Source organism: Ictalurus punctatus, chromosome 7, assembly GCF_001660625.3.
Source record: "Ictalurus punctatus breed USDA103 chromosome 7, Coco_2.0, whole genome shotgun sequence".
In the NCBI taxonomy this organism is placed as follows: Eukaryota; Metazoa; Chordata; class Actinopteri; order Siluriformes; family Ictaluridae; genus Ictalurus; species Ictalurus punctatus.
The window spans coordinates 11,795,629-11,818,853 of record NC_030422.2 but is presented as its reverse complement, the minus strand read 5'-3'; the positions used below and the strand labels follow the sequence as shown (position 1 = coordinate 11,818,853).

Below are 23,225 nucleotides of genomic sequence, written 5' to 3'. Positions count from 1 at the left end.
GCTCGGAGCTGATTCCTCTTCCGCTGTGACGCGAGAGCGACCAATCAGCGAGCAGGAGGGGTGTGGCGTGGCGTTGGCATGTCCACGCCCCCAGTGCTGTGAACGCGCACGCTTGATGCTGCTGCTGCTGCTGCTGCTGCTGCTCCGTGCGCGTGACCTGTATAACCATCAGCACTAGCTACGACTGAACAGCGACCGTCGTGGCCACCGTTTCGGATTAATTGCTCGATTTATGAGTTAATATGTATGTTTTATTCATCTAAAGATGCATCCCGAGGATTATTCAGATTCGACGGGTTTGTGTTTCCGGTGCCGTCATTCAGCGCGCGCGTGTGGCTCGAGCAGGATCCCTTCGGCTCGGATGCTGCCTTCGCCGCCACCGCCGCCGCCGCTTCTGCTGCTGCTGCTGCCGCCTCTTTCAGCACCTCGCCACTGACATGACGGCGGGGACAGAGGGCGCGGAGACAGGCAAGGTGGGGACGTTGGAACCGGAAACCGAGCGCATCCGAACCGCGTCGCGTGCACAACCGAGCGCGGGGACAAACGCCAAGGGCAGTGCAGCACTCCGCGCGAGGAGAGGTGGAGGAGGAAGAGCAGGAGGAGGAGGTGGTGGAAGAAGAGAAGGAAAAGGGGGGGGTCGGGTGGATCTACCTTTCACCCCGTTTCTCTGCACTCTAGCCCTCCATCTTCTTTATTCGTTTCATTTTTATTGTTTTTCCCTCCAAAATGGCTTAAACGCGCACGACACCCATATGTCATTCACTTTGGTTACTTGGTAACCCGCAGTGGCGTTCGCGACCCATATATTGCTCTGGGCGAATTAATAGATCTTAATTTAAATATTCTCTTTAAAATCCTCTCTCTTTCTTTTATTGTTATAATATATATATATATATATATAGATTTTTTTTTACAAAGTCAAAGTGTTGATTCAATAATTTGTCATTATCGATTTCTTATCAATTCTGCTCCTTTAAAATAAAACTAAAAAACAGCGACAGTTATCCCCGTTAGCTAACTAACTAAACCTGAGTATTTATTAATTAATTTATTTAATTTTTTTGGTAATTCAGAATGATTTGGTGATCTAACTACGCAACTTCATTAATATATTCAGGGAAGTTAGCTAGCAATGTTTGATCCTTAGCTAGCTTAGCTTATCTTAACCACTGCTACAGCTATAGCTACAGCAGGCTAGCTAACTATTTCAAGACGATCTATATATGTGTTAGTAAGAAATGGCTATATGTGTAATGTTTAATGTAGAAAATTATAATATTATTGTTATTACTATTATCATTAACCAAACCTGTGTAATTTCAATCACATTGCATAAAAATTACCTCAGAAATAGGAGCTTAGCGACAAAGCTAATTTTGTAGCCTGACAACAGCTCACTGTGTGTGCGCGTGTGCGCTTGTGTAGTTCTACACTACAATACATCATTAGCAATACGTCAACGTTTTTCCAGGTAGCAAGGCGCGAGTGTTACTGTCACGTTGCAAAGAGACTTGTACATATGAGCGTACGGCACAGAGCTGCCTTGTTCCTGCCGTTGCTCCTGGCGCTCGCGCTCTTTGTAGGCGGGGCCATGGGCTGCCTCCAGAGCGTGGCGTGTAAGCCGCGTGTGCGGCGTGAGAACATCGTGGTGTATGAGGTGTCGGCATCTATCGACCGGAGCCCCACGGTGGTGGAGGAGAACTCACCCATCGTGCTGCGCTACCGGACACCCTACTTCCGCGCCTCCGCCGGGGTCGTCATGCCGCCTGTGCCCAGGAACGAGACGTGGACGGTGGGCTGGATTCAGGCGTGTACGCAGATGGAGTTCTACAACACGTATGGAGACGCGGGCGCGTGAGTATATGCAGTGACCCGAAACACCACAACAGCAGCACTCCTCAATAATAATAATAATAATAATAATAATAATAATGATTATTATTAATGTTTTGCAAAACAATACTTCTTCTACTACTAATAATAATAAGAAGAATTAAAGCTGCAAGCAGTATTTTCGGGGGCCAAGCACCCAAACTTAGTGAGCCGCACATTCACAGACACGCCACAGTTATTGCCTAAGCAGTTACAGGAAAGCAGAGCCATACCTACAGGCAAAGTGATTTAAGAGTGATTTGTAGTTTTACTCATGATATGTATGTTTTAACCACGGAATTCACGGAAGTTGGACTTCTCTGGCTGTAGGAGGAAAGATCTAGATGAACAAATGGGCAGCAGGTTGCAGATGCCGCTACTGCTGTGACCTGTAGTGTTGATTTATTTCTCTTTTTTTTGCCTTTTTCCCCCACTTTGTGCAAGTATCTGCATCAAACATTTATATGCTTTATATTGTTTTTGTTTTTTATTGAACATTTCTCAATAAAAATGCTATTTGACATTTTCAGCCATGTGTTGTCTGTATAACAGCGCACTGAATGGCTAGAATGGCAGTAAATAGTTGTATACACAGGTCTCAAGATGATGTGAACCAAATTTGATGAAGATTAGACCAAATTTGGAGGAGGAGGAGGAGAAGCAAAAATGGCACTTAGATGGAAGCATTTTTTTGGAAGCATGTTATTATAAATTTTGACCAGTGGCACTGTCATGAAATTAGTTGTAGAACCTCAGGTCATGGTCCTGAAGGTGCATACCAAGATTTGTGGCAGTGGCTGAGATACAGCCTCACTTCCTGTTTGACGTCTTTGGAATATCAGCATTCTTCTGAAAACTTCAGTGAGGCTTACTCTGAAGATGACGTGTGGCAAATTTGGTGATGAATGGACAAAAATTGTAGGCGGAGTAGAGTTTTTGACCAAATTGAAGACGGCGGAAAATGTATTTAGGCGGAAATTGATGTCATAGCATGCAATTAACTTGTTTTGACCCAAGGATCCTGGATTTAAAATTTTGTACACCCGGTTCAAATGTTATGATCATAAACATACTTCCAAATTAGGCCCAAATTTGACCCAATTGCATTAGAGTGTCGGAAGTACTTGGCAGCCCAAATTTTGTCAGAATGTTCCTTAGACCCTCCCCAATCAATGTGCTAAATTTTACAACTTTTTTACCAGACGATTCTCTGGGCTGCCGTATATAACCTAGCCAGAAAAAGAAGAAGAAGAATAACAGTAGGATCCCTATGCACCTTCGGTGCATGGCCCCCTAATAATAATGCTAGAATGCTTATAACAACAACAACAACAATAACAATAATAATAATAATAATAATAATAATAATAATAATAATAACTATTATTATTATTATTATTATTATTATTATAATTATTATTATTAGGGCACACAGTGGCTTAGTGGTTAGCATGTTTGCCTCACACCTCCATCGTTGGGGGTTCGATTCCCACCGTGGCCCTCTGTGTGCAGAGCTTGCATGTTCTTCCCTTGCCCCGGTTTCCTCCAGGTACTCCGATTCCCTCCCCCAGTCCCAAGACATGTACAGTAGGCTGATTGGCATGTCCACAGTGTCTGTAGTTTATGAATGGGTGTGTGTATGTGTGATTGTGCCCCTGTCCAGGTCTCCCCTGTGATGCCGAAGAAGGATAAGCGGTATAGAAGATGGATGGATTATTATTATTATTATGAAATAGTCAAAGAACAGCTATAAAATTTGGTGAATTTGTTTTAATGTATCATTTTGACATGAACTGAAATACTAATCGGTGTTTCCAAACAATGAGTATTTACTCTGGCTGCTCCTTCTGAACCACACCAAAAACAAATAAAAAAAAAAAAAAACAGTCCATAATTAATAACCTGTAATTCAACCACAAAACATTCCGCTGTTGTTGTTCAGCGCGTGCTCAGTAGGGGGCAGTGTGGTGTGGAATTACAGGAGGAGCATTAGTGACTCATATTGCACAATTTGAGTACTATTCTGTGTGAGTAGTGTCTAGTGTGTAGGAGAGTAAAAAGATGGGGACAAAAAAGAAATAAATATATTTTATATCATGTACTCCAAATCATTGTGTAATTGTCTTAAAATTAGTTTACTAAATTTTAGAAATTCGACAAACTATTTTCTTAAATGCATCTAGGGCCTTTTTGGGGCACAAACAGTTTTGAAATATGGCTTCCAGACGTGTCTTCTGTCCCAGTACATAACGAGTGATTAATGAAAAGGAGGACAAACAGACCAAAGCTCCTGCACTTTTCATTCACCGAACAATTCATTCTGTTTTATTAGCGCTTGACTGAAGCTCTTCTCCATCCTCCATCTCATCTTATCTGCTCCGGTTTCACTCCTCCATCACTTTCATTTGAGAAGCTGATTTTTGAGAAGTTGCCTTAACCCCTGACCTTGTTTCCTCGTTGCATGTTCATCCTCAGACCCGTCTTTAATTCGTTTTTTTAATAAAAATCTGAATGACTGATCACCCTCTCGTTTCTCCATTCACTCACCATATTTTGTTGGAGAAGCAAGTCTGCATCCTCGTGACCTCTGACCCCTGAACATTTCCTCCCACCGCAGGTCAAGCTGGGAGCTGCCGGAGCTGCGCGAGGGCCGCGTGAAGGCCATCAGCGACTCAGACGGCGTCAGCTACCCGTGGTATGGCAACACTACTGAAACAGTGACCATCACGGGTCCGACGTCCAAGCCGTCACGTCTCACCGTGAGCATGAACGACAACTTCTACCCGAGCGTGACGTGGGCGGTGCCCGTGGGCGAGAGCGGCGCACCGGCACTCACTCGCGTCACTCGCGACCAGAGCTTCATCACGTGGTTGGTGGCATTGAACAATGTGACGCGTGAGAAGATCCTGCTGCAGACGGTGCGGTGGCGCATGCGGGTCGACATCGCCGTCGATCCCATGATGCCGCTGGGCTCCCGTGCCACTCTGGTCAGCCAGACGCACCAGGAACAGCCATTCATCCTTACCAACAACGAACCTATTCCGCCAAACGCACTGGCGCGACCCAACGCCAACGACGCACAGGTGTTAATGTGGAGGCCGAGGAGGGGGCCGCCGCTAGTCGTCATTCCCTCCAAATAGACCAGCTAGTCAAAATTGGATCATGGTGCAATGTGGCAAAAAATGCCTAAATTAGCGTCTGACTGTCCTCTGTGCAGGAGTACGGCGTCATGGGAAATCGTAGGAGGGTTAGTCAAAACTCGTCTGTGCATGAGCAATGGATCATGGGAAATGAAGGCATGGGTTCCTCGGTCATGGACTGCTAATGTGATAAGGTGAAAAATCAGTTTAACAGTTATGTTGGACCGCCAGATGAAGCTCCTCAGTACATCGATTGATACGGACTGTGTCATGCACGAGCAAGTCACGTGATGTTAAACAGATCGAGTGGCACTGAATGACACCGTACCCGAGGAGTATTATTAGTATAAGAAGCTTCAGATCTTTCGCACCTTTAGAGGACGCTAGCATAGAGAGACCCTTAGCTAGCAAACACCACACAAGCAGTGATTGAGAGGTGTAGCATGATTAGCGATGTCTCACACACACACACACACACACACACACACACACACACACACACACACACAAAGCTGGTAGGAGTGTTTTTCTATCCTCCTGCATGATCTGGAACTAGTTTCCCCTCACTCCTCCTCACTCAGGTGCTGCACTGTTGGCAGTTTCCATATTAGCTCACACTCCATCTGTCTTCCATTCCTCCTGCATCCCTCTCGCCCGTCCCCCATCTGTCCTCCATCCCTCCTGCATCCTTCTCGCCCGTCCCCCATCTGTCCTCCATCCCACCCTTGTCCTTTCATGCCGACACTCCGCAGGTCCTTACAATGTTCAATTTCCATCACATAAACCTTCTCCAACCAAACATAACTAATTATTGGCAATCACCACACACACACACACACACACACACACACACACACACACACACACACATACGAAATGAATGTGGAAATAAATTGTGCTTATTCCTGGCTAAAGGAAATGCAGGCAGTCGAAATGAAAATGCCATCAAAAGTTAGTCTGCATGTGTTTAGATTCTCTATCAGTCTGTCTTTCTCTCTCTGATTCTCTTTCTATCTCTGTCTCTATCTGTCACTTTCTATCTATCTATTTATCTATCTATCTATCTATCTTCTCCAATTAGTTCCCAGTTTAATTCCTGACCCTTTAACCCTTTCAAGCTAATAAGGTAATCATGTGACTAAGCTGATCATGTGACTGCTACACACACACACACACACACACACACACACACACATACAAACACTCACACACATGATGTTAAACACCAGCAGCATATTTGGACGTCACACCTGAAAATCATTTTGATCTTAAACAAAGACATTTTCTTAGAGCAAAATTAAACTAGTTTCTCAAAAAAATGAAACGAAGGACATTTCTTGAAGATCAACACTTAACGCCTCCACCGACGGTTCATTTCACTTCTTCGTATCCATATCAAGTCTATGCAATGGCTACACACGTGCTAGCTAACTGCGGAGAACAAGAAGGAGCCTCGGACTCTGAGCATGGAAAGTTCTTTAAGCTACGGAGGAGGTTCACGTTTCTTGCATGCCAATGGTTTTATTGGAAACAAGCTGTGTTGTGTTTCTGTTGTTTCTGTTGAAGGTTGGTGAGGTCTTCAGGTCGGCTTTGAATAAAAACAACACTGGGGATCTCTAAAGCGAAAGCGTCTCACTTTTATTACAGTAAAAGAGAGCAATTGACCATCTTTTATGTTGACCACGTTCAGTCAGATGATGAAAATACAGATGCAAACACAGATGTTCCTCAGGAAACCATTCAAAATCCTGCACCATGTAATGTAAACTTTAAGTGAGTGAGAAGTTTATAATCAGGCACAATCAGTAATATATAATACATCACGTCTTTAATACTGTGCAGTCTCGTCTTTTTTTTATCGTCCTCCAACTGGAACTTTGCATAGTGCTATATTGTCACATTTGATCATCACAAGTAAAGGCCCGTTCGCACCAAGAACGATAACTATAAAGATAACGATAACTATATTAGTGTCCACACCAACGCACAACATCGTTCTGTTTATTCTAAGCAGGTGCTGCAGTTATGCCGTCTGCTGCTTTAAATGCGCGAGCGCTCTAATGCAGGATGGATTCTGATTGGCTGTCAATGTTTTTATCGTTTATCAGCAGGACAAAATCGTTCTGAAAGTGATTCCAACGATTTCGTTTCTCTGTGCCATCTATAACATGGTTATAGTTGTGGTGTGGACTCTTTTATATTTAGAAAGATTTTTAGAACTATATCTTTTATCGTTATCATTAAAGTTATCATCCTTGGCATGAACAGGCTTTAAGAATCCCTGATCTTCATGCGTTCTTGTCCACTTCCTTCTTCTTCTTCCCTGGTCGTGATTCCATGTCTCTGCAGACCCTCCAGTGACTGCTCCATCACGTTCACACCACTTCCCTCGTCCTAGGGTTTGCTAAGGTTCACACGAAATTTCCAGTCATACCCATAGAGAAACGTGGCTATGATGACCAGCACGGCCCCCACGAAGAACAAACTGTTGGGTGGGGGGGATCCAAAATTAATCCTAAACTCTAAAGGTGTTCAATTTTAATATTAGTACCTCACTCACTCAGCTCTAAATGAGGATGTGTGGGATACCTGGTAGGATAAAAGTCCTGCATCCAGAAGTAAGAGATGAAAGTGGATAACATGATGGAGCCAGATGTGGCAAAGCTCTTCAGGATGTTATCTGCGTATTTGATGACCGCTGCGACGACCAAGCCACCCACAGCCTGGAGTTCAAAACAAAGCCGGGTTAAATCAATCAGTGAGTGAGGATGTCAGGAGGCGAAACGATTTGTAAAAGACGTACAAATGATCCACCTGTAGAATTACCACAGCCCAGGTCACGTTGTTATAACCCTGTAAAATTCCACTCTCCCGGACCTTCTCCCCATCCTGTGCAAACACTCCGATTAAGCCAAAGAGTAGACCAAACAAACCTGCAGGGAGGGGCAGAAAGAAAAGACCGAGTGCATGGGTTGAGTGAATTGTTGCAAACATCAAACTAATAGAGAGTGTTAGATCAAACTTTCAAGACTCTGATGTACGAAACGTGTAAAAATGTTTTTAAAAAAAGGTTGAAATTCTCCCTGACCCAGCTGAATGTTACGGATCCAGACACTCTGATTGGTCTCTTTGAGGATCTTCTCAAAGTAAACGCCGGCAAAGCCACTGGAGAAACATGCAAACAGCACAGCGAGCAGGCCGATTATCTGTGAACCTGCAACCATCTCCTTCTCAGAATGTGACGGCCACTGTCGATTACGAGAAGACAAACATAAACACATATGATTATATGTAAAGCTGCTGAATCATGTGCATGTGTTCTGTTATCCTTGTGCATACAGGCTTTTTGGTTCGACTTATCTGTTTGTAATGTCGTCATTTTCATTTGTGACACAGGCCTGTTGGCGAATGAATTCGCTGGCGAACGAATTCGCCTGCTCTGCCCCCCCCCCCCCCCCCCCCCAACAAACCTTATATGTACTTTATATGTACATTACTCCTTTAGAACAACATGCTGCCATCAGGAGCTTCAACACGGGGAAGAGGTTGCATAGTTCCCGGCTAGTCGGTTTACAGCACAGATGTTGTGGAGAGAATATGAGGAGAGTTACATCATGTTGAGTTGACAATATTCCAAGAAGGAGCACTCTTTTTGGAACTGGAAAAGTTTACACATTAAGACACTTGTTTTTTTAGGATGGGTATCGATACTCAAGGTTTCAGTATCGATATTTGTTTCAGACGGTTAAAAAGTGGTATCGTGAACACAGCATTAATCAACCCACATTAAGCCAATGGGCTATCAGGGTTATACCACAGGGCCACGTCCCTGTAGAGGAGGGCCGCTGCATCACAATATAACATAACTCATGACATTAGTGCCAGTAATATAATATGAATTTCAAATGAGAATATATGTTATTTGTTGTCTTCAATTATTAACAAAACGGCGTGAGCTGGTTAGTATTTTGTAGTTTTGGCTGTTTTGATGTGCTCCAAAATGTCAGAGAGGACTTCAGAGTATACAGTTTTTATGAAACCTTTCTCTTCTTTTTCTTAGCCTGCCTGAGAGACAGGTTTCCCTTTCTGTTTTCTACAAATACGGTGGTGAAGGTAAGGGAAAAAAAGAACCTCATCGTTTACATTGAAACGATTCAAAAGCTGAATGAACAAATCACGTATAAATGTCACTGCCAGGTTATTATTGTCTTGTTATTACCTGTACGAAAGCGATGCCTGTCATTAGAACGAGTAACGATAGCCACTGGGAGACGCTAAGTCTCTTCCCAAGCATCGACACGGAGAACAGAGCAGTGGTGAGGATCTTCAGCTGATATGTAACCTGGAAAAACAAAGCCACCAGTCATGACGAGGCTTCCTGCCGAGGCTTCCATGTTTATTTGATTGGATTAAGTGAGATTCTGGTTCACCTGGTACGTAGCAGCATCCAGGTTGGACAGAGCCACGTAGAGCAGGTTGTTCTGCAGCGTGTAGATGCCTGATGGGATTGCCAGCTTCATCGTATCTAAGGGTTTTTGAATGATCTCCTCCTTCAGGACCTGATTCAGGCGTCCAATACTAAAACCTAAGAACACCAAGCAGTCAGCGCTAGAGGAATGGTGTGTGAAGGAAATATAAAATACTGGATGCCAGAAAGGAATCTGTAAAACCTTTTAATTTTTTAAACTTAGTTTTTTTTAAAATAGTTTTAAATTTTAAACTTTGACATCAAATCAACTGCTTTCCTAATTTGTAATTATTATTTATTTTTAAAGTTATTAAAAAAAGATATTGTAATACTTGTAATATCTCAGAAAATATTGTAGCAATTTTATAATTTTCATTTAGCATTGTTTAAGATTCAAAACAATAGAAAACCTCTATCGTCATCATCTCAACTGGCATTTAAAATTGTTCTTAAAAAAGAAAGAAAGAAAAAAGTTGTATAAAGAGAACCTGATACCTGATATATCTCAGAATAATATGTTTAATCAATTTTAGAGTTTGTAATTGTTTTAAAAAGTTATTTATAAAAATATATTGCAACATCTATTATGCATATCTCAGAAAAATTTTAATATTTTTTATAGTTTTTGAGATTTGATTTGAACCCGTTCAATATATATAATAACATTGATAAAAAAATGGCTTGTGAGTTCCACCAGTGGAACAAACCACTGGTTCTGCTTCACGGAAGCCATTTTGAGAAGCAAGAATCTAGAGCATTGGTCACCAACTCTCTTCCTTGTGATCTACCTTCCTGCAGGTTTCGTCTCCAACCACAATTTAACATGGCTGTTGTAGTCGATCAAGAACTTCTTAAGGCAATGATTGGGCACCATTATGATTCAGGAAGGTAGATCTCCAGGAACAGGATTGGTGACCACTGGCCTAGAGGACTGTCTAAAAGCAGACTGACGGAGACTAACTGTTGATGCTGAAGACAAGCAGGGTGCAGGTGAGGATCTTGAGGATCTCGGAGAACACGACAGCGGAAGAGGCGAGGTATCGCGGACCCTCGGACTGCAGAGTGCGTGAGTAGCGCATGGTCAGAACCAGTGAGGTGGTCTGGAGCACCAAAACCCAGAGAGAAGCATGCTTCAGCCGGTTAGCCATGGTCACCTGCGAGATGCTCGAGATCTCGTCAAGGCTGAGTCGAGCATCCTTAGTGGAGAGGGTTTAGGGGAGAGACGGGTGAAACACACACAGACACACAAAAAGAGACTTTTACAACAGACGTTTCATATAAATGGATTAAAAATCATTAATATGTAAGGAGACATTTATGCAACAGTTATGAAAGGAGTCTCCAGTGTCAGAGGTAAAGCTGTAGCTGTAAGTTTTCCCCGACATTTTTTCGAGCAAAAACTACGTTTTGTATTTTTTTGTCTTGAAAGAGATGCCCGTAAAGGAACGAGTGTTTATAGCTGCTATAACGTAAGCGAGGACAGGACATGTAAATAAATGTAACTATAAAGGGATAAAAAAAGCATGATATGATGTTTAGATGCACTGTGGAGGTTTAACAGCACTGTTAACATGTTTTCTTCTGTTAGCAGTTTACTCTGCACACACACACACACACACACACACACACACACACAGATGTAAATGTAAACACCCTGAGTCTGTAAGAGAAAATCTCAGTGAATCATGTGGTCTTACTCTGACCAAGTTGTGACTTACAGTGAAATGTAAGACACTCTGAGAACGAGTAGAGCGTAAAGCATAGTGTCGTAGCTGTATCGTGATCTGATGACCTGTTGTTTAATCTTTAACTCTAAATCGAGGTGTTTTGCTTTTTGTTTGTTTTTTGTTTTTTTCCATCTGAGGAAAGCTGAAAGGCTTACCTGCTCCTGCCCCTGCCCTTTCAGCATGGTCACGCTTGTGCTTCCCTGAGTTTCCAGTTTCCCTCACACTCGAAACAGCAGCGCATTTCACACACAACCCTGAAAACAAAACACATTTTTAAGTTCCCGACCAGGAACCTGCAAAGCTACCATTTTTTTAAAAAGAGGGCTACAAACCTAATGCCAAAAGTATTTCTGTTTACTCTTGAGTTCACTATTGAAATGTTGATTATGGATAATAAAATAGTGAACAGATCTAGCTCGAAGATTCCAACGGATCATTTTGCCTTCGCATTTAACTGTTCGTTAAATTAATACGTAGTCATTCCTGGAGAACACGGGCACCATCCCTTACTTAGATATACTACAGGTTGTGTTAATGATACATTAAATTATATTTTAAAAAATTATACAAAAGATTCTCCAGCTCCTGTTCTAGCAGTTATATTAAATATATATATATATATTTAATTGACATTTTAATTCTTAACTTTTTGAGTAGCCAAGAACTGTAACTGCTAATCCTTCACGACCCACTATTTGGTTATTCATAGATGGGAAAAAAAGACAAAGGTGTTGTTTTTTTTTGCAAGATATTGACAAGAAAGCAAAATACACGCCGCAAACATGTGCAAAGTTCCCTGACTCCCAGAGTATAAACTCAAAATGCACAGAGTGGAAAGCATTTCTGTAGTTGTAGGTGAAAAAAAAAGAGGTTTTATGTACAAGTTCCATCCTCTGGAGTATTAGAGAGGGTTCTGAACCTGTAAATTTGGTTTCTCTACTATATTGATAAGCTTGGATGACAATAAAGAGAAAAAAAAATCCTAACAAAACAATAGAGGTGCAATGTTAAGTGCTTGGCCCCCTAATTAGGAAATATATGATTATCTTTAATTACAGTGCCATGACTTATCCTGTAATTTCTCTATTCCTAAATAAACCTGAATACCGATTATAATCACTCTGACCATGTGTGACGACAATACCGAAACGTCTTTGAATATTTCCATCTGATAATCTAATAATGTGATAATTATCTCATTATTTGTCGTTCAGCTAGTTGGCTAACTGTGTCCAAACCTGAAAGACAGGATGTCACTGATAGTAGAGATGTTTAAAAACTGATGTTCAGCAAACTGATATGTGCACATATACAGATCTTAACATCAAAAGAGACATTTTCTTGGTGATGTTTTTACAGAAGGTTTCAAGAGCTTTGGAGTTTATCCTGTGAAATTTAAAGAAACATCTTCCGATCTAAAATTAAACCATTTTAACTTTAAAACTTATTAGAAAATTAAGCTTCGGTGTAACATGTCCAGCATATCAAAACTGCACACATATATATATATATATATATATATATATATATATATATATATAGAGAGAGAGAGAGAGAGAGAGAGAGAGAGAGAGAGAGAGAGAGAGAATGAATGAGAGAAAGAACAAACATAGCATGACATTTGAAGCATATCCAAAATGGGATGAAGGTTCACCACCCACCATTATCATCGTCGTCATCATCATTATTATTAGTAGTAGTAGTAGTAGTAGTATTATCACTGCTGAGTCTCCAAAACTTCCAGCACCTTCTCACACTCTAACCAACGAAACAAACCCAAGCTTCACTCACTCGTTCTCCGAGTCGTGTTTAAAGAGGAATTGTGGAGCAAAAACCTGCTCAAGCTACACCTTCAAATGAGCCACTACTGTTAACTCCACCCTCTTAAATACCTCAGAGCATTAAAAAACACAGCGAGAACACACCGATGCTGCTCAGTCTTGATTGCCCTGCCTATGTGTGTGTGTGTGTGTGTGTGTGTGTGTGTGTGTGTCGCAACACTTCCCACTCAGCTGTCATAAAAGGTATGGGAAGTTTACTTACATAACAGTACCTGTTATTTTGGGTTAAAATGTTGACACTGACATTAACATTAAGATTGACCTGTGTCTCATTTGGTTGAGGCTTTGATCCAAAAAAAAGTTTCTGTTGAAACAGGATAGTAGAACTACACAGAATTAACCTTTAGGGCTTTCACATTTAAGATCACACCTTATTATGTATCAGCTTTGGTTGATGTATTGCTTGTGATGTAGAGAAAGTGGAAGAACAGGATCTAAACCGGTGTTCAGAGGGAGAAAGAGTGCACACTACAAGCACACTAGCTGCCTTATGCTGCTTTTTGGAGGGGGGAGTAAAGTAGACAATTCCTCTCTGTGTGTGTGTGTGTGTGTGTGTGTGTGTGTGTGTGAGTGTGTGTGTACGGTGCAGATTTAGGAGTTTTTCCATCTACATACACCCTGACCCTGCCACATGGACACACTGAAACAAACTCTGTACCTGTATTACACACAAGAACCTTTTGCCTATTTGTATATGAAGTGGAAGCAGCAGCGCACATCACATGAGTGTGTGTGTGTGTGTGTGTGTGTGTGTGTGTGTGTGTGTGTGTGTGTGTGTGTGTGGCGGCCACATCTTCTTTCAAAACGTTCACTGAAATCATAGTCAAGTTCACTTCAATTTCAAGTAATATACTAGGAGTTAATATGCACACACTGATCCTGCCACATGGACACATTGACATATAAGTCATATATAAGTGTGTGTGTGTGTGTGTGTGTGTGTGTGTGTGTGTGTGTGTGATGGCCATGTCCCGTTTGGTAAACATGTTCACGTTGGTATCTTGTCATGTTGTCATAGTGAAGGCATTTAAACTTGCGGTGTGATTGTTGATAATCTGCCACTCCTATAAAGCTGAGGGCGCGGACTGACGAGAGTTTAAACGAGTTTAAGGAGTTTAGTGATCAAGAGCCAACACACCACACGTCGGCGCTGTCGCTGTAATTAAACACCAAATAAACAACCAGAACGCATTTATTGGACCCGGTTTACAGGGTTGTCGGACTGCCAATCAGAGCAACATTTACATAATACACTTATAAACACTTACATAACGTGCCATAAATGTTACATATTGCACATCCAGATATAGGTGGAGGCTCCAGTTCCAGTTCATCCCAGAAGTGTTCATGTAGCTCGCTTTGCACACAGGAGCATTGTCATGCTGGAACATTTTTGGGATTCTTAGTTCCAGTGAAGGGAAGTTGTAAAGCTCCAGCATACAGAGACGTTCTATACAGTCGTGTGCTTCAGACCTTGTGGCAACAGTTTGGGGAAGAACCGCATATGGGTGTGATGGTAAGGGGTGCACATAGTTTTGGCTGTATAGTGCATAGTATTATTTGCAGTTTCCATAAACAATTATTTTAGTCCTGACCTGTAATCATCATTTTAGTTGGAATAATGAAGATAATTAGCTTCTTAATTCAGTTTCTCAGCTATTTAATGCAAAAAGATAGAGTTTTTAAATCGATAAAACGTTTAAAAAAAACAACAGCACATTTATCAATTGGGAAAACATTGACATAGAAAATGTATTTATTCTTATATTGAACATTTGTATTATTCCTTATTAGCTGTTTGGGGGCGGGGGGGGGGGGGGGGGGGGGGGGTTATGTTTGTATACAAGAAGCCAACTTAAAAGTCTATGAAAACTGGATAACTGAACGGGGAAGTTTGTTGACCTCGAAGTCACATTTCAAAAGTTCAAAAGGAACGCTATACCACCGACGTTTTCAGAAATAAGCTTTTGGAATTATATACCATAGCTTCTCTTTATGTTTAATCCAGTTCAATTTGACAATAATGTTAGAGATAGCAAAATCAAGCACATTCAATCCTCCTTGATTATATGAATGACATAAGATATTCCTATTTAAATAGTGAGGCTTGCTTTTCCATATGAAGTGGGGTTGCTGTTTTTTTTAAGAAAAGATATTGGTACGTCTAATACTTTCGCAGGATAGACTGTGAGATTATCCCTCGGTTTTGGACAAAGGTATCCTACCTTTGAGTGACAAATCCCTCATGAGTCTCATATGAAATTCTTTTTCATTTTCAACATGAGCGGTTGGAAATTGGATTGTACATTGTCTGACTGATTTTTTAAATTTTATTTTATTTTATTTATTTATTTTTTACAAATACTGATACCAAGATAAGTTTCTTCCTCCCTAACTGGAATACCTTCGAATGTGGTTAAAGGAATACCATTGTCCTTAAGTGGAAAAAGGGGTTTAACATTTAGAGACAAACCTGAAGCTTCAGAAAGTATACTGAGATGTTAACCTGTGATATGTCTCTCAAAAAAATGAACTGTATCATCAGCAAGCTGACATCATTTAACTTCTCTATCTGTAATTTTGATGCCTTGAAAAGAGTCATTGTGTATATGTAAAGCCATCGTTTGCATGACCAGAAGAAACTTTAAGAGAGATGCCACATCTTCCTGTTTAATGCCCCGGGAGATGCTAAATCTACGAGTAGTTCCCCTTGGAAGTTTAACTGAAATATTATAGTCACTATATAGAGTTTGTATCGCCCTTTTAAAGTATTGACCAAAGCCAAGAAGATCTAATAAATCAAATAAAAAATCATGTTTTACAGTATCGAAGGTTTGTGTATATATATCTATAATTATAATGCAACAGTTATCGGTTATGTAATCCTTATAATCAATTAAATCTAAGTTTAATTGAATATCATTACTAATATGTAATCCTTGCATAAAGCCAGACTGACTATCATCTATAAATGTATCTAAGCACAACTTTATTCTTTGTGCAAAGAATGTGAGCCAACAATTTTGTGTCATTATTAATTAAGGTTATAGGCCTCTAATTGTCAAGAAGCAAACAATCCTTGTTGGGTTTAGGTGACAATGTAATTAAGCTTTGACACATAGTTGAGGGAAGCCTACAGGTTTTTATAGCCTCCTTACAAATCAATAATAAGAATTCAGAAATGTAATCTTGAAATACCTAATAATATAAAATTCACCTGTGTGGCTATCATTCCCTGGTGATGTATTATCTTTTAACTTACTAAGGGCTTTGATTCCCTGCTGCCATTGGTGTGTGAGTGTGTGTATGAATGGGTGAATGAGATACAGTGTAAAGCACTTTGGATAAAAGTGCTATATAAGTGCAGACCATTTAATTTTTTTTTTTAGTTCTTCTTGGGATATATCTTGTTCACAGACGTCTTTCTGAGTTTCACCAATACTTTGTGCCACATTTTTTTTTATATAGGAGAGGAAATATGAGCTCTGACTACTGTTGTGTTCAGTGTATAGTTGGGGTTTTTTTTTCAATTTTTATATAAAATTATTCCACAAATTTGTAAATTTTTGAGGGGGGTCTTCAGAAATCTGATAATTAATTTTAAGTTTATATATACTGTTAACATTAGCATTTCTTTTTTTCTAAATGATGAAAAGATTTGGTATTCCTTTCACCATGTTCTATCTATTTATGTCTAACAAATAATAGCTCCCAAGTTTTGATAGATATTGTAATTCAGATTGTAATTCATTTAACATATTGATATCAGCTTGAGATTGCTCAATCTTTTCATGAATAGAAATGATCTCCTTGAGTATTCTATCTTGTCTTCTATCTTTTTTTTCCTTAGATAATTATTTTCCTCTTTTGATGGCCATATAACGGATCTGAAATTTTGTATATTCCCAATGTTTGCCATATATTTGATCTTTTTTGGCTTTTGTCATATTTTCATTTATAATTTTTATGGCTTTTTCTTTGAAGAGTTTATCACTCAAAATTGTATTGTTTCATTTCCAGTAAATAGGTTTATATTTAATTGATAGCTTCCTTATAAATAATACTAAGATTATGATCAGACTAAGATCTTAAATGACTAAGGTTTCTGACCATATTATGATCAGAAAACACTGAGGGTTCTAAGATGGTTTCATCTGACTGTCTAGTAAATCATTTGAAATGAGCCAAATGTCAATCTTGGATCTCTTAGATAAATCATTGTTATTCCAAGTGAACTGGATTTGATGTGGATTTTTAGTCTCCATATGTCACAACAGTTTAAGTGCAGAGACCGAGATTACTAAATTTTCCATATGTGCCTCTTAAGGATCTTTGAGGGTGACAGTCACTTACACAGTTCCCTTCACCCCCAAATGTTAGTTTAGTCTTGATGAAGGCATTTATTTGTCCTTCAAATTCCACAAAAGAAAGGATCATGTTTCTATGGCTGTCATTATAACCATACATATTACCCAAAATAAAAATATCCTCCATAAATTCAACAACTAAAATAGTCCATCTTCCTGAATCATGAACTACATTTTTAAGGATTTTTCCCTGAAAGGAACCCTTCAATATGGCAACAGCAGCAGATTTACTGTTTCCATAAACCATCCAGATTATTACTCCACTCTGATTTTTTTTCCCCAGAAATTAAAATCTGAACCTAACGCATATGTGTCTTGTAAAAATAAATAAATTAATAAAAATCTACCTTGAAGGTTTAACAGAATAAAAATACAGCTTTCCTCTTAATCTGTTCTGTATAAAAGGGATAACAAACAGTAAGTATAACACAGCATATCGCAACTTGTGATTTAACATAATACTGCTTCAATTTTATTGTATTTGTTTAATTTTTCCGTCTCTTATTATTAGTTATTAGGAAGTGCCACTAAATGCGGCGTAAGTGTCGTGAAATAACACGCATGCGCAGGACAAACGGGGCAGCGTCGTAAAGCATAATACTGTGAGAAAACGTGCGCGGGGGTAGTTGTGTTTTTTTATTAAGACTTTCAATTTAAAAATGGTTCGTAAATTAAGATTTCACGAGCAGAAGCTCTTAAAGAAAGTAGATTTTATTAACTGGGAAGTGGACAACAATTTGCACGAGGTGAAAGTGTTGCGGAAATACCGCATCGAGAAGAGAGAAGATTACACCAAGTGAGTGCGCGAGCCCGACACGGCTAACTGTTGCTAGCTAACACGGGGACGGTTTACTGGTGTTTGTTTTTTAAGGAGAATATTTAAACTCTTTAAACAGTGTAAGATATGCATTTATTTGTAATTCGTACACAAAATGTAAAAAAAAAAAAAAAAAAAACGAAGGCAAATGTTTAACCCTCTTTGCGTGTGTTTTGTGCTAAAGCTGGGTGATGGCGAACAAATAAAATCGCATCGCGATACTTGGATGATATGGACCACGATATTTAGATTTAAGAACAAAAATAACTCAACCAGACACAAATATTGTATTATTGAATGTGTACAAAAATACATTTTAAAAACTCAAACTAGTGAAGATCCAAGGTTATGACCGATTTTTAAAAAAAAAATTCTTTATTTTAAAAGACATCCATCCATGGATGGATGGATGGAAAAGACAGTTTTTCTAAGGTGCAGAATTATTGTTAATTGATTGATTATTCTTTTGTTATTACAACTGTTATAATAATGTGTTTATGTTTTATTAATAACTTACTACTCATGAATTAATTGATTAAATTAATGGCATGGGTGGTTTCTCATTATGGTGAGTTGACTCAGACCGTGATGATGCGTATCCTGTAGGTACAACAAGCTGAGCCGCAACATCCGAGAGCTGACGGGGAAGATCCGTGACCTGGACGAGAAGGACGGTTTCCGGGCTCAGAGCACGACGCAGCTGCTGGAGAAACTGTACGTCTTGCAGTCTCACTTGTTTACCTGTATGCAGATACGCTCGTCGAGAAGGTGTCGGTCAATTTTCTCTAACAGCTGCTCCGACGGGAAAAAACTCGTTTCGCAGATGTTTGGAAAAGCATTAAATCCATAACAATTATAAACATGTTCAAGATGTGACGTGTTGCTATTTGAGAAACTAAAAAATTATGTTGTAAGTAAAACACTTGGGGGGGTGTGCTGTTAGAGGAAAATAATCAACAGTGTTTCAGTTGATTGACTTAGGGACTGGTCATAGTGTTTGACATCGGCTTGCCTGGTCACCTGATGCTCTGAAAATGAGGATATAGTTTTGGACGGTTATTATACAGGAAATCTGTTCATTCTTTTATCTCCTTTGTTCAAAAGGAATAAGTGAGGCATAACTTTGGGGGGGGGGGGGGGGGGTTAAAGGGAACAGGCCATACTGATGCAGTGTGTCTTTCACAAACAGCTACAGCGTGGGCCTGATCCCCACCAAACAGAGTCTGGCTCTCGCTGATAAAGTCTCTGCGTCGTCCTTCTGCAGGTACGTGGAGTTGTCTTATTTATTTCATTCAGACAGCGTGTGGAACATCAGCACACGCGTAAACATCATAAATGAATAGAATAACTGCATGTTTAAGCAGCGTTCCAGTCACCCAGTCGGAGAACCTGGATAGGTGCAGACATGAGACTTTGCCTGCTGTAGCTTCCTGTTTTTGGCTGATGGCACTGGAACCTGGAACCCGATGTGGTCTTCTCCTGCTGTAGTCCATCCGCCTCAATGTTTGGACGTGTGTTTTGAGAAGCTTTTCTGCTCAACGTGGTTAGAGTGGTTATTTCACTTACTGTAGCATTCCTGTCCGAAGGCAGAAATGCTGCTCGCTGGATGTTTTTTGTTTTCCATGCCAGTCTGTGTAATCATGAATGTCTTGAGTCTCAAGTGTATCCTGCCCCAAACCTGTGTGTTGACGTTTGATATGAACAGTAACATTTTATGCATTGCACCACTACTACATGATGCATGACTGAATGCTTATTTGGATAATGTGTTTGTCCGGTGATTGCAACTCCGAACTGTTTGACGTCCCTCCAGGAGGCGGTTGCCGTGGGTGATGCTGAAACTGCGCATGGCTCAGAACTTGAAGAACGCAGTCACTTTCATCGAACAGGGACGTATCCTTCTACTAATTCAGTTTTAATTGTACGTACGTGTGAGTCTTAGCTGCGAGTACAAGTCCGACTAGGAGAACCTGTTTAGAACGAGCCGAGCCTTTGTGAGGAAACTAAGCCTTAGTTATTAAATATTAATATGCCATCAGCTTTGTTTAGTTGTTCATTAATCTCTCCGGGTGTGGCTGGGTTGTGTTTTGTTTGTTTTTTGTTTCCAGTTTCCTTAACTCATTTCCAGATATTCGTGTCGGCCCTGAGATCATCACAGATCCTGCGTTTCTGGTCACAAGGTCAGATGTTTTTGCTGTAAAGAAATAATAATGAGTAAAAGTCAAATTAAATTAATGTTCACTCACTAACTTGGCTTTCTCCTGCTAGGCTATGTTAGCTTACACTTGCTAGATTAGCTTTTATTTGCTATTATTCCGTGGTTTTAATGTCTCTTATCTCCTGACAGGAACATGGAGGACTTTGTGACCTGGGTGGACTCGTCCAAGATTAAGCAACATGTCATGAATTACAATGAGGAGGTAGGACACATGGTATAAAAATGGACCTTGCAGTCACCCCGTTTTCAGACCCGCGTTGTCACTCGGTTTCCGACAGTCGCACAGTCTCCAGTAGTCGTGTTGTCGCTATGTCTCTGGTGTTGTGCTCTTCCCAATAGTCGCCCTGTCCCTGAAGGTCGCTCTGTCTCCAGTATTCATATAGTCGCTCTGTCTCCTGTAGTTGCGTGGTCTTTGGTAGTCACCCTGTCTGTGGTACTTGTATAGTCGCTCTTTCTCCAGAGTCGTGTTGGCACTCTGTTCCCCGTAGTCACTCTGTTTTTGGCATCAAGTTGTCATTTTGTCTCTGGTTCTGCTCTGTCCTCAAGAGTTGCTCTGTCCCAAAAAGCTACTCTGTCCCTGATAGCCGCTCTGTCCTCGAGAGTCACTTGGCTATCAAGAGTTGCTCTGTCTCAGATGTTTTTTCTGTCCCAGGTAGCTGCTCTGTCCTTGAAAGCAGTTTGTCTCTGATATCTGCTTGGTCCTTGAGTCACTGCCTCATCGTGTTAAACCCACCATCCCTAACATCTAGATATGAACCTGCTTAATCAGCACTCACTTGTTCTCCTGTAACTATCTGTGTGTGTGTGTGTGTGTGTGTGTGTGTGTGTGTGTGTGTGTGTGTTTTCCAGCGAGATGACTTTGATCTCGTGGTTTAAATCTGCTGTAGTGATTTTCAACCATGGAGACAGTCAGAGCTGGGAATCAGGAGCTGCTCGAGGTCTTCACTCAGACGACCGACGTGGAGAATTGACAAACACGCCATCAACACATTCCAGCCAAGTTCACACGTGTGAACAGGAGAATGTTACATTTAGAGCTTTTATACATTGGTATTGTGTTGTGAGGTGAAAATATTTATTTGAGGATAAAACTTGTCATCGTCATGGACAGAAAAAAGCAGTTTGTAATGCAGAGTTTCTATCTGATATATAAACGTCCTTTTATTTATATGTATGTATGTATGTATGTATGTATGTATGTACTTTCAGAATATTTGATACGTTTTCATATTATAATACTTTGTCAGGTAACAGTAATTGTTCAAGAAATTGTCTCATTTGGGGGAAAAAAAGAATGTGATATTGAAAGAGAAAGGCATTTAAATTTAAAAGTCTAAAACAAACAAGAACAAAATCATTAGAAACTCACTTTGATTAGTGCGAAGATGAAGTATGCCAGAGTTCAGCTCTGAAATTGTATAACTATACATTCCTCGAGTTGCCTTTGAAGGAAAAGAAGTGGGTCCAGCTGGGGGTGGAGCTTGTTTCAGGGTCAGAAAAAATGGAAATGGTGCCTTAAATGAAATGAAGAAATGAGCCATGGAGATGTTAAAATTCCCAGCGTTTACGGTGTCTATAAAGTGGTACGAGTGTTCATGATTTAGAAACGCTTTCAAATAGCACACACTCCAACTTTAACTAAATAAAAGTCAATTCATCCCCAAGTGTTTTATTCCTCTCATAGCAATTAGATCCCCCCCATACCGTTTTTGTTTTTCATTTGAATCTTGTTGGTTACTTTGTCAGTGAAAGGTGGAAGAAGATCTGATGTGATTTATTTTGGCTGTTTTTTTTTGTTTGTTTGTTTTTATAAATAAGAATTTAAACATCACAATATCCTGAGAATTGAACAGGGGTGTGTAAACTTTTACATCCACTGTACATTGAAGCTGTTTGACCTTCCCACATTGCCACACGTGTTCTGCATGAATTTATCTCTATGACCATTCAATTATTTGAGCTTTTTATTTGTTTAAATGTTAACAACTAAGAATGTAAAATGAACAAGAGGACGTATAATTTTTATTTTTTTTTAAACAACAACAACAACAAAAAAGTAATCGTCATGGTACATGTTGCAAAATAAAACTAAAGTATGAAAAGGTTTATACAAATTAAAGTATAATTTATAACGTTCTTCTCATTTTGTGGAAATGAGAAGTTTACTTAAAATCTATTTCTTCACAAGGAAATATCAACATGTATCGTTTATTTTTATTATTATTATTATTTAATGTACATGTGGTTTTAACCAAGTTGTAAAAAAAATTGTCTTTAGTACGTTAGCTGATTATGTACTTCCGGTTGCCACGTGGACGTAAAATTCCTCAAATTTGGCTTACTTTGCATTTCACACACCCAGACGTACATATATGTATATTTTAATTAAAGTTGGTAAACTGTTTTCTATTATGACTTGTTTGAACTGAACAAAATTTGGGCATTTTGTTTATTTCCGAGACGATTTTCCGAGTTAGGACCGGAACTAAACAGCGCTACCGGAAATGTGTAGTGTTCAATTCTATCCCCAGCTCGCTCTGGCATTCCAAACGTTCCTATTATAGTTTTGCTAGCTAGAAAGATTTTATACATATATTGGCTTGAATAAATATATTGTATGTATAGAATGTAAGCTATATATCTTACACTAGAATACTATTAGATTATATTAAACTTGATTAATTCATTTATTTACGGTACTGACAGTAATTGTAAATAATATTTTATCTACTTAGCGGATCATTCACAAACATCAGTAGTAGTGATAATAATACA

General features: G+C 39.8%; 3 protein-coding genes across 3 annotated transcripts; 2 read left to right on the top strand and 1 right to left on the bottom strand.

Annotated features, from left to right (window-relative positions):
- Nucleotides 1-115: 115 nt before the first annotated feature.
- On the top strand, nt 116-7,298 carry fam78ba (family with sequence similarity 78 member Ba). The gene is made up of 2 exons (XM_017471931.3): nt 116-1,854; nt 4,490-7,298. Exons 1-2 carry the CDS (start codon nt 1,520-1,522, stop codon nt 5,010-5,012), a joined length of 858 nt encoding a protein of 285 aa, XP_017327420.1. The 5' UTR covers nt 116-1,519; the 3' UTR covers nt 5,013-7,298.
- Nucleotides 6,630-13,154, bottom strand: slc35a3b (solute carrier family 35 member A3b). Its single transcript, XM_017471929.3, has 9 exons — nt 12,869-13,154; nt 11,363-11,461; nt 10,442-10,676; nt 9,443-9,597; nt 9,232-9,354; nt 8,101-8,260; nt 7,827-7,945; nt 7,602-7,735; nt 6,630-7,497 (listed from the first exon to the last, which is right to left on the bottom strand). The coding sequence occupies exons 2-9, from the start codon at nt 11,387-11,389 to the stop codon at nt 7,407-7,409; spliced, it is 1,044 nt and encodes a 347-aa protein (XP_017327418.1). The 5' UTR covers nt 11,390-11,461; nt 12,869-13,154; the 3' UTR covers nt 6,630-7,406.
- A 4,836-nt stretch (nt 13,155-17,990) lies between these two features.
- On the top strand, nt 17,991-22,479 carry imp3 (IMP U3 small nucleolar ribonucleoprotein 3). Its single transcript, XM_017471933.3, has 7 exons — nt 17,991-18,211; nt 18,839-18,946; nt 19,422-19,496; nt 20,046-20,125; nt 20,361-20,412; nt 20,580-20,652; nt 21,300-22,479. The coding sequence occupies exons 1-7, from the start codon at nt 18,075-18,077 to the stop codon at nt 21,324-21,326; spliced, it is 552 nt and encodes a 183-aa protein (XP_017327422.1). The 5' UTR covers nt 17,991-18,074; the 3' UTR covers nt 21,327-22,479.
- The last annotated feature ends 746 nt before the right edge of the window (nt 22,480-23,225 follow it).

Excerpts from the sequence above, each read along its gene's own strand:
- slc35a3b (XM_017471929.3), bottom strand. The coding sequence starts at position 11,389 with ATGCTGAAAGGGCAGGGGCAGGAGCAG. Across the intron at positions 9,598-10,441 it reads GCTTGTCTTCAGCATCAACA|GTTTTAGTATTGGACGCCTG; the intron begins GTTAGTCTCCGT and ends TGGTGTTCTTAG. Across the intron at positions 7,736-7,826 it reads GGGCTGTGGTAATTCTACAG|GCTGTGGGTGGCTTGGTCGT; the intron begins GTGGATCATTTG and ends TTTGAACTCCAG.
- imp3 (XM_017471933.3), top strand. The coding sequence starts at position 18,075 with ATGGTTCGTAAATTAAGATTTCACGAGCAGAAGCTCTTAAAGAAAGTA. Across the intron at positions 18,947-19,421 it reads ACGCAGCTGCTGGAGAAACT|CTACAGCGTGGGCCTGATCC; the intron begins GTACGTCTTGCA and ends TTTCACAAACAG. Across the intron at positions 20,413-20,579 it reads CCTGCGTTTCTGGTCACAAG|GAACATGGAGGACTTTGTGA; the intron begins GTCAGATGTTTT and ends ATCTCCTGACAG.
- fam78ba (XM_017471931.3), top strand. The coding sequence starts at position 1,520 with ATGAGCGTACGGCACAGAGCTGCCTTGTTCCTGCCGTTGCTCCTGGCG. Across the intron at positions 1,855-4,489 it reads ACGTATGGAGACGCGGGCGC|GTCAAGCTGGGAGCTGCCGG; the intron begins GTGAGTATATGC and ends CTCCCACCGCAG.